We start from the raw sequence: 14,706 nt of genomic DNA, 5'->3' as shown, positions 1-14,706 counted from the left end.
CGTTTTGGGTCATTGTCATGCTGAAATGTCGACTGGTGCCCAAGGCCAAGTTTCTCTGCAGACTGCCTGATGTTGTCGTTGAAAATGCTCACATATTGCTCATTTTTCATGGTTCCGTTCACTGCGATTAGGTTCCCTGGTCCATTGGCTGAAAAACACCCCCAAAGCATTAGTTTCCCACCAATGTGTTTGACAGTGGGGATTGTGTTCTTTGTGTTGAAGGCTTCTCCTTTTTTACACCAAATGAAGGAAACATCATTGTGACCAAACAATTACATTTTTGTTTCATATGACATTAACACAGAAGACCAAAAGTCTTCTTCTTTGTCCAGATGATCATTTTCAAAGGCCAAGCGAGCTTTTCTGTGACTTATCTGGACAAGTGGCTTCCTCCTTTGTCTGCATTAGTGGAACCCAGCAGTGTGCAGTGTCCATTGGATTGTTTGCCTGCAAACATTGCCACCAGCAGAGCCCATATTCACCAGTATGGCCTTTGTGGTGATCCTTGGATTCTTTTTCACCTCTCTTTTTCACCTCCTGGCCAGCACAGGTGTCACTTTTGGCTTCCGACCACGTCCTCTGAGATTTTCCAATGCGGAACATTTTGTATTTTTTCATAATATTTTGCACTGTAGCCACTGGAACGTGAAAACATTTAGAAATGGCCTTCTATCCCTTTCCTGACTTGTGAGCAGCCACAATGCGCAGCTACAGGTCCTCACTGAGCTCCTTTTGTTTTAACGATGACTGTCCACAAACCAGATGCAGAGAGCTGCTGTTTTTCATCTGTTGAGTTGATAAAATCAGCTGTTCCCAAAGAATCAGGATAATTAGGATGCTTTAGAACAGCTTGGACTATTTGGAATGGTATAGAACAGTTTGTGGAAAAATCCAAAGTGACAGTATGTGAAGGGTATGAAGAATTTTGGACTGGACACTTTTTGCTCAAATGGTAAATATTTTTTTTCCCCCACAATAATGCCTCTTGTACATCGTCTTATCTTTTGGGCGACACCCGTGTCATTTCCCATCAAAAAACTACTTGCTGGTTAAATAAAAGTAACAGTCAAAATTTGCCAGGGGTATGAATAATTGTGGGCAGCACTGTATCTCAAAGGATATCCAATACAGTATTCCCAATTACATTTTTAGTCCTGTTGGTTTGTGAGCATGAAGCGCAGCATCCATACTGGAAGCCATGCACAGAACAGAAGGTAGGATATGATGTGAATGAAAGGGGAAGAAGATAAAATAAAAAATGAAAGAGTCACCTTAAAGGGGGTCATGATCTTTATATAACATGCTTTGGATTACTTCAGGCTGCATTGATTTGAAGATTAAAGTCTTGTCAACACAGTAAAATAGAGGAAGTCATAAAAGTAAGGGCAGTTACATTAGTATGGAATTTAGGAACCAGCCTATTCAATTCATGAATGAGCAAGAAAGCAAGCTCCACAGCCAAGACAAAAGTGTAATAGTTCAGCAACAGCCAGTATATTTTAAGGCATCTGGGCTACCTGGCTTTGTCCAGTCTTGAAATTAAGTGTGCGGTTTACACATTAATCTGAATGTCTCTTTCACTGCCACCACATGTACAATGTTACATCAAGAAGACATAGGACAGTTGTCCCAACAATCATGATACTAAAGCTGGCCACTAATGGTCCAATTTGTAGCGAAAAATCATTCGAGCAATCAGAAATTCTGATCGGATTGGTTGCAAATAATCTCCATTGGTGGACACAATCGATTATGAACGAGTGAAAAAAATGTCGCCCGAATGAATTTTCGTCGAACGACAATTTGGATTTTCTTGGCGGTCGTGATAGATAGGAAGCAATGATCGGTTAGTTGATGGTGTAGTGAACGATTTTTCGTCTAATCAGAATTTCTGATCGCTCGAACGATTTTTCGCTAGAAATTGGACCGTTAGTGGCCAGCTTAACCAAGTGATGCAGCTTTTGACACTAAACACACAAAGACTGGACCAGGAAAGAAATGCAAGGAACACAGAAAGATGATCTCTGAAGTACAATAAAAGTGGCTCCAGGTGTTGCCATTAAACAAATACTATGATGGTTTAAATAAATGAAAAAAAAGAATTCATACATTTATTTTTTAAATAATAAAATCTGCACTTCATGGATTTCTGACTGGAAGATTTTGCACTATATTAGCATTATTTACATTCTGTTGTTCTGTCCCAGCCTAAGGCACAGTTATGAGTGGAGAAAATTCACACTCTAACCTATCTAAAGGTGTGTTTACAAGCACAACAAAGGTGAAAGTTCAGGGCATAAGAGATATACAGGCACAATGCTTATCCCAGAAGATAGGGCGGCAGTGTGATGACATACCAGCAAGTGGCTTCCCGTGGGTAAAGTAAGGGAAAGAGAAAAGCGCTCCTTCGTCCTTGTCAGTTTAGCTATCTGCTATTTCAGCCTGAAACCGATCACAATCTGTGGAGCTGCCGCTGCTGCCGCTCCCCCCCCCCCCCCCCCTCATACATTACCTGTTCCGGCCGGCGCGAGTCCCCTGGTCCACCGCTGTCTTCTTCTTCGCCTGGTCCTGGCATCTTCTTCACATCAGCTCCCGGCTGGCATCTTCTCTCATCGGCATCTGCGTATAACTTTGTCACTCCAGTGACAGCAGAAGTACAAATAGAGTGCCCTCTATTTGTACTTCCGCTGTCACTGCAGTGACACAGGAAGTTATACACTGATGCCGTGATGCGGAAGGTGATGGGAGAAGATGCCAGCCGGGAGGTGACAGCAGGGATTGGCGCCGGCGGAGCAGGTAATGTATCTCCGCTGTGTTGCGTCGGTCGTCGGGCATTCGAACGCCGCTATCGACGCACTCCCGCCCCGCGAAAAATCTTCCGCACGGATGGATCGACGGGAACGATGGATTTCAGATGGAAATCCATCGTTCTGTCAGCGGTGTGCGCGGCGATTTCACGGCCTATTTCGGCGGGAAAATCGTTAGGTGTATGGGCCCCTTTACTGTAAATCATTGAATTGTGCCTATTCTAAAGTTCCAGTTTTGTTTCCTAAATATTTCTAAAATACTGCAAAGCTACAGACATAGACTTCCTATCTTAAGTTCAATTCTGGTTTAAAGGGTGCTCTCATGCGGTCAAAAAAACAAACAAACAAAACTGGTGAGGCTAAAAAAAGTAAATGTGATGCTAAAAAAGAAAAAAGGCACCAGCCCAAGCCCTCTGTATGGTAACAATCTGATCTTTTTTACTTGTGGACTGTGCCAGGTCTTGGTGGATCACCCAGTTTGACCGCATGTTCCCAGGAAGTCCACCTTTCCTTTTGTTGCTACCCATACACCTTTGCTTACTAGAAACCCCAGCTACTAATCCAGGCAGAAACACAGATGGGTAATCCAAGTGAAGTTCATTGTAGATATTGACACACAGGAAAGGCAGAAAAAGGTAAAATTAGCTAATTTTGTGATTTTGGCACATTAAAGAGAATGAACTTTCTTATTTGAATACAGTTGCAATGATTTAATCCTATACATATTTGTATACATACGGAAGAACCAATACATAACACACCATATGTACACTGATCAGTTAAACATTAAAACCACCTGTCTAATACTGTGCACATAAACCACTCTGACCCATGATGGCGTACGTACATGTAAACCGCTGGTGAGCTGGGAGCAGGATCAGCCCGAACGACGGCTCACCCTGCTTTTGCTTAAATCCCCAGGATTGTTAACTACACTTCCCTCACTGAGATGTAGCAACCCGGAGGGATGAGTAATTCGGGGTCCGGCGAGCGCCGGGAACTTCAAATTACCTTTGCGCATCCAGTGCAATATAACTTTACTGCCATGGCGTCACCTAGTTTTGGTGTTCTCTTAGTGCACAAGACTTCTAAAGTCTTGTAACACTATAACGCCAGGATGTTAGCAGCAGATCCTTTACTTCCTGTAAATTGAGTAGTGTGGCCTCTATTTATCAGACTTGTTTTTCCAGCACATCATTGATTAGCTAGAGGTGTAAGGAGTTTGAAGGCCAAAGAATACGTGATTTATCAGAGCAGACAAACTTCTTTCATAGCACCTTCATCTATTTATGAAGTTCTGACACGCACGTGCTTATTCAAGGCACTTGTGCAGTAGATAAGGTCAACGTGGACACTGTGCCTGGCCTGCAGCTTTGCAGCAACTTGTGATGCACTGTATGTATTGACGTCTTTGTTAGTCAATGCTATATTTTCAGCAATTTATGCCACAGAAGCTCTTCTTTGAGGCTGGACTAGAACAGAAAGCCTCCACTTCACAAGGCCATCAATGAGCCTTGGTTGCCTCTGACCCAGGTGCTGGTTTACTAGTTATCCTTCTTTGGATCACTTTTGGTAGGTATTATCTGCTACAATACTAGCAATTTTGCAAATTACCAACTTTTTTCGAAATGCTCTGACCCAGTTTTCTAGAAATGACTAATTAGCCCTTATCAAAGTTGTTAAAGTCCACTAAGAAATCTGTAATAACAAACGCTAATCGATTTTGTGGCAATTCTCATCAGTTGATGATTTTCATTAGAGATTTTAACCTGATTGGTCTACAAAAATCTATTTTTGTTGCTATGCAGTGGAAAAGAGTGCTTCAAAATGAATGGTTGGTAGCCACAGAAACTTGTGATTGGCTAAAGTACAAACAGTGGAGTATACGTTTTTGTGAGGAAATTTGCGGCTGGTTGCAATTTTTTCTATCAATCACAAACAGGAAGGAAACATGATTTTGCAAATGATTTTGGGTAATAAAAGTGCAGCAAATTAGCTTTGTACAGCATTTCAAAAGTGATTTTTCCAGAATCCTATACTTTGCACAGAACCCAGATCACTAAAAAAATGCTGTAGGCACCATGATTGCGATTTTGGGTCAATCATCATTTCAGTAGAATCACCGCCATCGACCTCATGCTTTTGCAAACACCGGCAATACACCGGAGATTGCAAAATCCAAAAGCTGTCCTAGTGGGCACCAACTCTTACATTTCTCAGTTTATTCTACATAAGATAGATCAACTTCAAGAACTGACTGTTCACTTGATGCCCAATATATCTTACCCCTTGTTAGGTGTCTGTGTAACAAGATAATCAAGGTTATTCATTTCATCTGTCAGTAGTCTCAATGCTGCGAGCGATTGAAGTTCTTAATATACTGACAAAAACTAAATCATTGTTAACCTGGAGCAGAGTAAGTAATTTATTTCAGATACTAGCAAAAACATAAAAAAAAAATAAAAAAAAATTAGCTGAATATTTTTGAACAGATTAAAACAAAACAAAATTCCAGCAACCAAACCCCTCTGTCCCTCAGGAAGCAAAAGACGTAAAGGCAATATACAGTGGAAGAAATAGAGAATAGTGGCTATATACAGATCTACAATTTAAGACACACTGGAGTGCATGCAATACAAAAGTAGGCAAAGTTTTATAATACATTGATGCACATGAAAACAGAAAAAAAAATATCCCTGCTGAGAAGGTAACAAATACAATATCACACTAAAATAAAACTTAGAAGGCAAAATCTAGTAAAACGGAAAAAAAAATCATCAAAATGCAAAACAAAAAAAAATAAAAATCTATTTTTTGCACTGGCTAGAGTAGGAAAACATTCAGTGGTTTAACTATTCAAAGACATGATTGGAATTTAAATTTGACTAGCTGTCACAAATATCCTCTCTTGGCCATCTGTAATCTTACCAATTTCCCATCCATTAGAAAAGAAACCAGGCGACTGAAGAAAAAAAGCTACATGCAGGAGGGGAGAAATGTTTTCCGTTAAGTTATAACACATAGCAGAGAACATAAGCAGTGTGTAGCTTTACTTTAACATGGAATACAGAAACCATTACCGCTAATTTGCCGTCTACTAATCTACACCAAAATGCTTTCAGGGTGGGATAACACAGGAAGGGAGCTCTTAGCAAGAAAAAAAACATCAACCAGTCACACTTTTTACTTAATCATCAAGGTAAAACAAAAACAAAAGAAGACGTTTTCAAATTGACCAATTTCTATAACACATTCACAGCCAAATACAGTCACTCTGAAAAGAAAACTTAAGAAATATGGAGCCTACCATTGCTATTTCAGTTTTTCTTTTTTGCGGTGGGCAGCTTGGCTAGTATTTGGTTGCACACTTCCTCAGTAACATCCATGAAGAAAGCATGCTGTGGGCGGAGTCATGTTAAGATAAAATGAAGTCAGAAGAACAAAGCTGCATGCTTGTTCTAGGTCCAGATAGGATCTTCACAGCTGACAGCCAAACTGAAATTAGGGGTTGTTAGCAATGGCAGGTTCCATATTCCTCTCACTACAGGCTTTCCCTAAGATATTAAATATGTGTGGCATTACTGGGGATGCTAAAATGTAAGTAAACTGTGACATGCAAACACAGTATATACAGATAATAAAACTTTATACATTTCACAGCAATTTATTTAGGCCACTCGCTGAAAATTGTCAAAGGACAGACTGATTAGACAGTTTCAAAAACTTTCCAAACTACCGTTCCTACAAAGATAAGCCATAGCAGAAGCTCTCTCCACTTAGCTTCAAGAATTAACAGGTAAACACACAAGCATTTAAACGCAACAATTATGAATGGAAATGAATAGAAAAATGTTATAAGGAAGGAAGAGGTGTTTGGGGTTTTACATCCAAAGGCTTGCAGCTTCCTGGTGCTTGTTTAATTAAGGCACAATCGTCTCTTGTACAGTAGCCAATCCTGACCACTACAATAAAAAAAGGGGCAGCTTCATCATGCAGCCTAAGATAAAGCCATCTGTCTTCCAGCAATGAGCTACATCCAGCAAGGCCAGGACTAGCTGCTGTACAGGAGAAATATGTCTGGTACCTGCAAGACCATGGATCACATCACAGGTTAGGTTTGGCTAATTATATTAATGAGTGTACAGGGTTAAGAATCCTGTCAGCTGATAAGATAAGCCTCCACAATGTAAGAACATGACTGCTCATTTGACCACATTCACGTGTCTACTGGCACATTAACGTAATGTAAATTCTAGATCCTATCAATATGTTCATGTCGTATGCAGATAATGTTCGTCATAAAAATATCAGTGGAAGATTAATCTCAACTTTTATGGTTTGATTTGGAATGGATAAAGCTACATTTCATTCTTACCCTTGTAACTTGTGATTGGATTCCTTCTGCGTCAAGTCCAAAGTCTTCATCAGGAACTCAACATAGCTGACCCACAAAGTAACATTAAGTTGATTTGACTTCACAGCACGCTCAAAAACCTGTACAAATTGAACATATTAGAATATAAATTATTGGTTCAGAAGATGATGAGCTAGACCTAGAGTTAACCACTAAAGTAAAAAGATCACGAATATCTGCCTTATTAATGTAGCCTAAGAAGATTTCTACATATAAAGTTACATTTCTTTCCACCAAGAAACCTGAGCGTGAATGCATGCATTGCATTTTAATGTAAATTATATTAACATCAGAATAGTACCAACATAATCTAATGCCGAAAAGAAGAAAATTACAAAATATGATTTTAGACAAAGGACAAAAAATGTAACAAAAACATTGATCTATGAATACTGTGGCAAAGAAAAACATACCATTTCACCATGGCAACTACGTTTCCTTGTGGTTCTGGGTCTCCAGAATTTAAAGTGAAATTCCACTGTTATTTAAAACTTCTATGAAAACATATGTGTACTTCACAAGACTTACTGTAATTAAACATTATATTTCTATCTCAATTTGCAGCTACATATTTTTGAAATTGACGAAAACTAAAATGACATGTTTTTGCATGTGTGAAAGAAGGTTAGCCCTTATTCCCAGAAATGTACAGAGCCTAATTTAAGGGATTAACTTTTTTAGCAATAGCGGATTTTCACATTAACTAGATAACTTGTACCATAACAGCTGTTCACATTGAACTAACTCCACTTTTGCTTAAAAAATGGTGCTAAATCAGGGCTGCAATTTAATGTTATTAAAAATGACCTTTCCAATTCAATATGTAAAGCTGAACTGAAGAGTGTTTATTCCTCATCAGATGTCACCTCCAAATGAGCAATAGGTAAATGTTCCACAATTCCTTACCACAGTATTCATTCATCTATTTGTTTTATACTTTTTTTTTTACCAATCTGCTACGTTCATCCTCATTATCTACCTTCATACAAGCTGTAGGCTAGTGAATCCCCTATCATTTAAAAATGCGTATCTTCTACATTTTCTGAACCAGGGTGGACAATCTCAGGAGCCAGGAAGCCAATACTGGCAGACAACTTTTCTGTTGTTCTCAGTTTGTTGTCAATGGAGCTGGCTTCAGTATTGAACAGAAGGGCCTTTAAGCGCCATATTAATTTGTCCACCCCAGTTCCAAACTTTCATATGTTGTTAGTATAAATAATACCAAATGGCATTTTTAATTTAAGAGTTATAAATACTCAATTCCATATTACCATTGAAATATGTATACTTGCCTTTTTCCTTCCAGATGGATCTCCTCAGGTACATAACCATCTTGGCTGTTGCTGAGTGGATATCAAAGGAGAGACTAAAACGCCTCCAGCCTTCCGGGAAGATCTCCAACTTGCTGAGCTCTCATGTAAGTGGATACTAAAGAAGACGACGACGACGACGCAAACTGTCCAGCATCGGCGACTGGGCAAATGCACGCTACCCGCAAGTCCCGAAGATTTTATTGATTGCAGATAAACACCCATCGCGTGGATTAAAACGATGTCTACCTCTTTTTAAAGTGTACACATGAAATTTCTGAAAGAAATGTCGGCAAATATAGACCCCATTTTGTGCACCATGATCCCTGGCACAGTAAGAAGCCAATAACACCCAATCCATATATGTAATATACGCAAAGCATACGGTTTAGGTTAGTATAAGTATTCCTTATAACTGAACACACTTGTACGCTTCTGTCTGCTTTTCTGCTGCTTTCAGAAAGGTGTATCAGTCTGTAACATTGATGTGTTGCTGAAATCAGCTTAAAAAGCATACAGTGTGTTCAGGCCCTAAACCTACATACAGACCACTTGTCACTCAAAATGACTGTTCATGACCATTTCAGGTGACAGTCTAATGTTTGTACAGCATTCCTTGTCCTCGTTGGCTGCATCTTGATTTAGTCAGATGATTGGTACTGAATTGGCTTGAAGTGGAATGCATCTTGGTTTTCCTCCTCCCAGCTCCACAAGACAGTATATGCTGCTCAGCAGAGTGAAGCCAAGCTCTTCTGTATAGCTATCATTGTGCAGATTGTTAGAGTGAAGAATCCAAAAACACAATGACATGCTGACTTCTAGATCAGTAGAGAGAATATATATATATCACATAATTGAGACTTACTTCAGCCCCCTTCAGGCCGTGGGCTTCATTGCTATGCTCTTGGGACTCCTTGATAAATCCTTAAGTCACCGCATGCACCGCCTGGCCATGTGTGCGCGCTCCCGGTGCCAGGAGCATACTGCAGTGAGAGGAGTCTTATGGGGGCGCGCGCCATATGCACCGACTGGAGGATTTACTGGGACGGTGAGCGGAGGATCGAGGAGGCCTGGGAGAACAGCGAGGGAGCCCACGGCCTGAAGGGAGCTGGAAAAAGCTTCAGGTACATATACTAGAACCTAAAAAGTTATCACATACCTTAGGAGCACTGGTCTTTTAATAACCACTGCAATTCAGTTGCATGCTGGGAGTTCTTTTTATCTATAATACAGTGTATATTACTCCTCTTCCCTGTATTTCCCTGCCTAGCTGTTTAGCTGAAACATGATCCTCTGCTCACTTGACTTTACAAGCAAGGCTGAGGGGACTCAGCGATTGGAGGAGAAAAGAAAAAAAAAAGAGTTCAGGGAAGAAATGACATCAGTATTTAGCCTCAAACTGTGGGCAAAAGACATGGTGCCCACCAGGAACAGAATTCTCTTCATTTACTATATAAAATTCACTGAAATCAAAATGTGGACAGTACAATACATGTGTTATGTAAGTAGATCAAGTATTTATCTACTTATATATGGGTTTTTTTCCCTGGCATAGTATGGCTAATCCTCCTCCTTTAAAGCGGTATCGTCACCATAAAAATGAAATTTCAACAGCAACTGGTCTGAGTGTATTAAGTGATAAAGATGCTAATCCTGCATTCAAAACATTTTCTGCTGTTATGATTTGGAGTTATATACCTTAGGAGCACTGGCTCTTTAGTAGTCGGTGCCAAAGAATTGCATGCTGGTTGTTCTTTTTATCTATAATATATTTCTCCTCTTCCCTTTATTTCCCTGCTAGCTACTTATCTGAAACCTGATCCCTTAATCACTTGTGTTTACAAGCAAGGCTGAGGTGACTCAGCGATTGGAGGAGACAAGAAAAAAAGTAAAGGGCAGAAATGACATCACGAGTTAGCCTTTACTATGGGCAAAAGACATGGCCCCCACTAGGAACAGAATTCTTGTCGCTTACTATATTACATTCACTAAATTCAAACGTGGACAGTATAATACATGTGTTATGTAAGTAGATCAAGTATTTATCTACTTATATATGTGTTTTTTTCCCTGGAATAGTATGGCTGATCCTACTGCTTTAAGGGGCGGCAGTAAACTCATCCAAGACCATTTTCCCCCAATATATATTATCAGCTTTAATCCAAATATGATTCTAAAGTGTGTATTCCAAATTGTATGATTATTTAAACCCTCCATGTATGGTTTTAGATAGTGCTGTTGGACAACCATTGTTATTTTGATATCTTTGTATATACTGCAGGAGGCGAGTTCCTTTGTGCGCATCAAGCACCATTACTCATTTGCTTAATCTAGTATACAGACCTATTTTTCTTTTTTACTTATTTTTAATTTATGGCACAATTTGAAAACAAATATTTTATTATATTCTTTTTTTTTATTCTGGTATACATTTTTTGCTGTATATAATTGTTTAGATACTTCTTGACTAGTAAAAATGTTGATACTTACCTGAGGTAACAGAAAGACAAAAATTACTTACGGTAATGTCTTTTCCAGAAGACGAAAGGACAGCAACCCTGAGACTTGTCTCCCTCCAGCATTCAATGGACAGGAAGCTAGATAAAACATTTGCATATTAGATTAGATAGGGATTAGATAGGTATATACACATGGTTTCCCCTTACCCCATCAGTTGTAAAAAAAGACTCCACACAGAATGATGCTTCAAAATAAATTTTAATAGGAAATATCCGGGTGGGTAGTAAGGGTGCTGTCCTTTCGTCTTCTGGAAAAGACATTACCGTAAGTAATTTTTGTCTTTCCCAGGACGTCTCAGGACAGCAACCCTGAGATGATAGACAAGAACAAACTAGGGGGGGGCAACAGCTTGCAACACTTTTCTGCCAAAACATAAATCAGAATTTGACAATACATCTAATTTATAATGTTTGACAAACGTATTGTGACTCGACCAGGTGGCTGCTTTACAAATTTGCTCAATAGTAGCTCCTGCCCTCTCTGCCCAAGAAGTAGAGACTGCTCTGGTTGAATGTGCCTTGATTGCTGACACCAGCTGCCTTCCCTGATGAACGTAGGCTAAAGCAATGGCTTGTTTAATCCATCTGGCAATAGTTGGTCTCGAAGCTTGTTTGCCTTTGAATTTTCCTGCAAATAGCACCAGGAGAGCATTAGATTTTCTCCATGATTTGGAACGTTGAAGGTACTCGATCATACATCTTCTCACATCTAAACAATGCAACTTGCTCTCCTTTTGATTAGATGGGTTATTACAGAAAGATGGTAGAAAAATCTCCTGGGATCTGTGAAACTTGGAGGATACTTTCGGCAGAAAGGATATATCTAGACGCAGAGTAATTCTGTCCTCACCGATGATGCAATAAGGTTCATTTATTGAAAGAGCCTGGAGTTCCCCTATTCTTCTGGCAGTTGTTATTGCCAGCAAAAAAGCAGTCTTTAGGGTTAACAATTTTTCAGATATTTCTGCAATTGGCTCAAACGGTGGTTCACATAAGGCCTGTAGTACTGTATTTAGATCCCATGAAGGGATTTTTGACTGAACGATTGGTCGAAGTCTTTTTGCTGCTTTAAAAAACCGGACTATATACTCCTCCTCAGCTAACCTTCTCTCCAGGAAGACACTTAAAGCCGATACCTGTACCTTTAAAGTGCTGATGCTAAGGTTTTTCTCAAATCCACACTGTAAGAATTCTAATACAGAATTTGAATGTGTCAAGTCCCTTTCGTTCTTCAAGCACCATGAATTATAGGTTTTCCATGCCTTCTGATATATTTGGCGCGTAACCTTCTTTCTGCTCTGAATGAGTGTTTCCGATAATTTATTAGAGAACCCTTTGCCCTTTAGTATTTTCCATTCAGGCTCCATGCCGAAAGCCGAAGCAGACTCAGGTTGGGATGAAGCGCTGGGCCCTGTGTCAGAAGATCCTGACGACCTGGAAGAATCAGATAATCTGTAGCTAAACGTTTTAGCAGAGCAAACCAAGGTCTCTTTGGCCAGAAAGGAACAATCAGGATTACTTGTGCTTGATCTCGACATATCTTGTTCAACACTCTTGAGATAAGATGCAGAGGAGGGAAGGCATACATCTTGTGATGACTCCAGGTGATTAAAAATGCATCCACCTCCCATGGATCGTCCCGCAGGCACAGAGAACAAAATAGACGGCATTTTGCATTGGCTCGTCTCGCAAACAGATCTACTTGTGGGGCCCCCCAGAGATTTGCTATCCTCTGAAACTCTTGTTCGTTCAGACTCCATTCGTCCTGGGAGAGATCTTGTCTGCTTAGATAGTCTGCTAGATAATTCAGGGTCCCCTTGAGATGTAACGCTTTCAGGGAAAGTAGATTCCTTTCTGCCCAATGCAGAATCTTTGATGCTTGGGATCTTAGACCACTGCTCCTGGTGCCCCCCTGATGGTTGAGATAGGCCACTACTGTACTGTTGTCTGTACGAATAGTCACATGCGTTTGGAGAATTTGAGCCTGAAATGATTGGAGTGCTTCCCATACAGCTTGCAATTCTCTGCTGTTTGAAGACCGTCTGCGAAGATGAACAGACCACTGCCCTTGCGCCAGAAGAGTATTCAGATGTGCTCCCCAACCCCAGGAGCTTGCGTCTGTCGTTATAACAGCCTGGGTTGGAAAATCCCAAAGGTTTCCCCTGGAGAGATGCTCTGTCTTTAGCCACCATAGCAGAGAATGTTTGACACTCCATGGAATTTGGAACTTCTTGTCTAGGGAGGATAGATGTTTGTCCCATTTGGATAAGATCCAGGTCTGAAGTTCTCTCGAGTGAAGTTGACCCCACTGTACTGCTGGGAATGATGCAGTCAACAGACCCAGTAATGCCATAGCTTTTCTTATCGAAATTATCCTCCTGCTCTGAAAAGAAAGAACAGAATTCAGTAAAAAAGTCGACTTTCTGGGAGGCAAAACAAGTTTCTTATTAGCAGTACATATTTCAAAGCCAAGAAACTCCATATTTTGTTGCGGCTGCAGGGATGATTTTTCCCAGTTAATCACCCACCCAAGTGACTGCAAAAAATCCAGTGTAAACTTCATTTGAAGTTCCACCGATTGGACAGAGGGACCCCAAATTAACAAATCATCCAGGTAGGCCATAATCTGAATAGAGTTTAATCTCAGAACAGCTAGAACCTCTGCCATGACTTTTGTAAACAGCCATGGGGCTGATGATAAGCCAAAGGGGAGAGCGTTAAATTGAAAATGTCTTACCTCTCCCTGAAGAAGGACTGCGAACCTCAGGAATTGTTGCGACTCTAGATGAATCGGAAGATGCAAGTATGCGTCTTTGAGATCCAATGAGGTTAATAGACAGCCTTCCTGCAGTAGGTTTACCACTGAGCGAATGTTGTCCATTCGGAATTTCCTGTAAAGTACTGCCTTGTTCAGCCTTTTTAGATTCAGGATAAATCTGTAGCTGCCTTGGGGTTTCTTTATGAGAAACACAGGGGAATAAAATCCTAGACCTTCCTGGCATCTTGGTACTTGCCTGATAACTCTCTTTTCCAGGAGGGTGTTTACTTCTTTTAACAGTGCCTGTGACTGATCCGGAGTGTTTGGAGAGGGAGTCACAAAGAATTGCGTTGGTGGGCGCCTGATGAACTCTATTTTGTATCCCTGTGATATTATGTTTAACAGCCAAGTGCTCTGGAATGTTTCCTGCCATCTTTCGAGGAAGTGGGCCAGTCTGCCGCCCACCGGGATTCTGGCGTCATTGTTTTGATGGAGGATTCGTACTGGTGTAAGCCGGATTTCCTCTTGGTCGTTGCATCTTATTTGGTACCCACTTTCTCTTCTGGGTATTTTTATTCTCCGTTTCTTGTTTTCCTGATGAACGAAAGGAGCGATTGAAACGAAAATTCCTCCGTTTAATTGGAAAGTTCTTCTTACTATCAGCAGATCTTTCCAAAGTTTCTTCCAGCTTTGTTCCAAACAAAAGTCTGCCTTCACATGGGATACCGCATAGTTTAGATTTGGACGACGTATCTCCCTGCCAGGTTTTTACCCAAACTCCTCTTCTGGCAGAATTTACTAGAGCTGTGGTTCTAGCAGTTAGACGGACCGAGTCATCTGCCGCGTCCGCCAAATAATTTGTAGCATGCAAGATCTTGGGAAACATATTCAATATATC

At 40.4% G+C, this 14,706-nt stretch overlaps 1 protein-coding gene across 1 annotated transcript in view; it reads right to left on the bottom strand.

The window, feature by feature from the left end:
- The window catches only part of LOC137539190 (pre-mRNA-processing factor 39-like), a 114,746-nt gene that overhangs the window by 64,418 nt on the left and 35,622 nt on the right, over window positions 1–14,706 (bottom strand). Inside the window, exon 4 of the mRNA XM_068261707.1 lies at window positions 7,183–7,301. Coding sequence (XP_068117808.1) covers window positions 7,183–7,301 — 119 coding nt within the window. The remainder of the gene's footprint in view (window positions 1–7,182; window positions 7,302–14,706) is intronic.

Source organism: Hyperolius riggenbachi, chromosome 11, assembly GCF_040937935.1.
Source record: "Hyperolius riggenbachi isolate aHypRig1 chromosome 11, aHypRig1.pri, whole genome shotgun sequence".
In the NCBI taxonomy this organism is placed as follows: Eukaryota; Metazoa; Chordata; class Amphibia; order Anura; family Hyperoliidae; genus Hyperolius; species Hyperolius riggenbachi.
The sequence above is the reverse complement of the archived record's forward strand: the minus strand, read 5'-3'. Positions and strand labels throughout refer to the sequence as shown.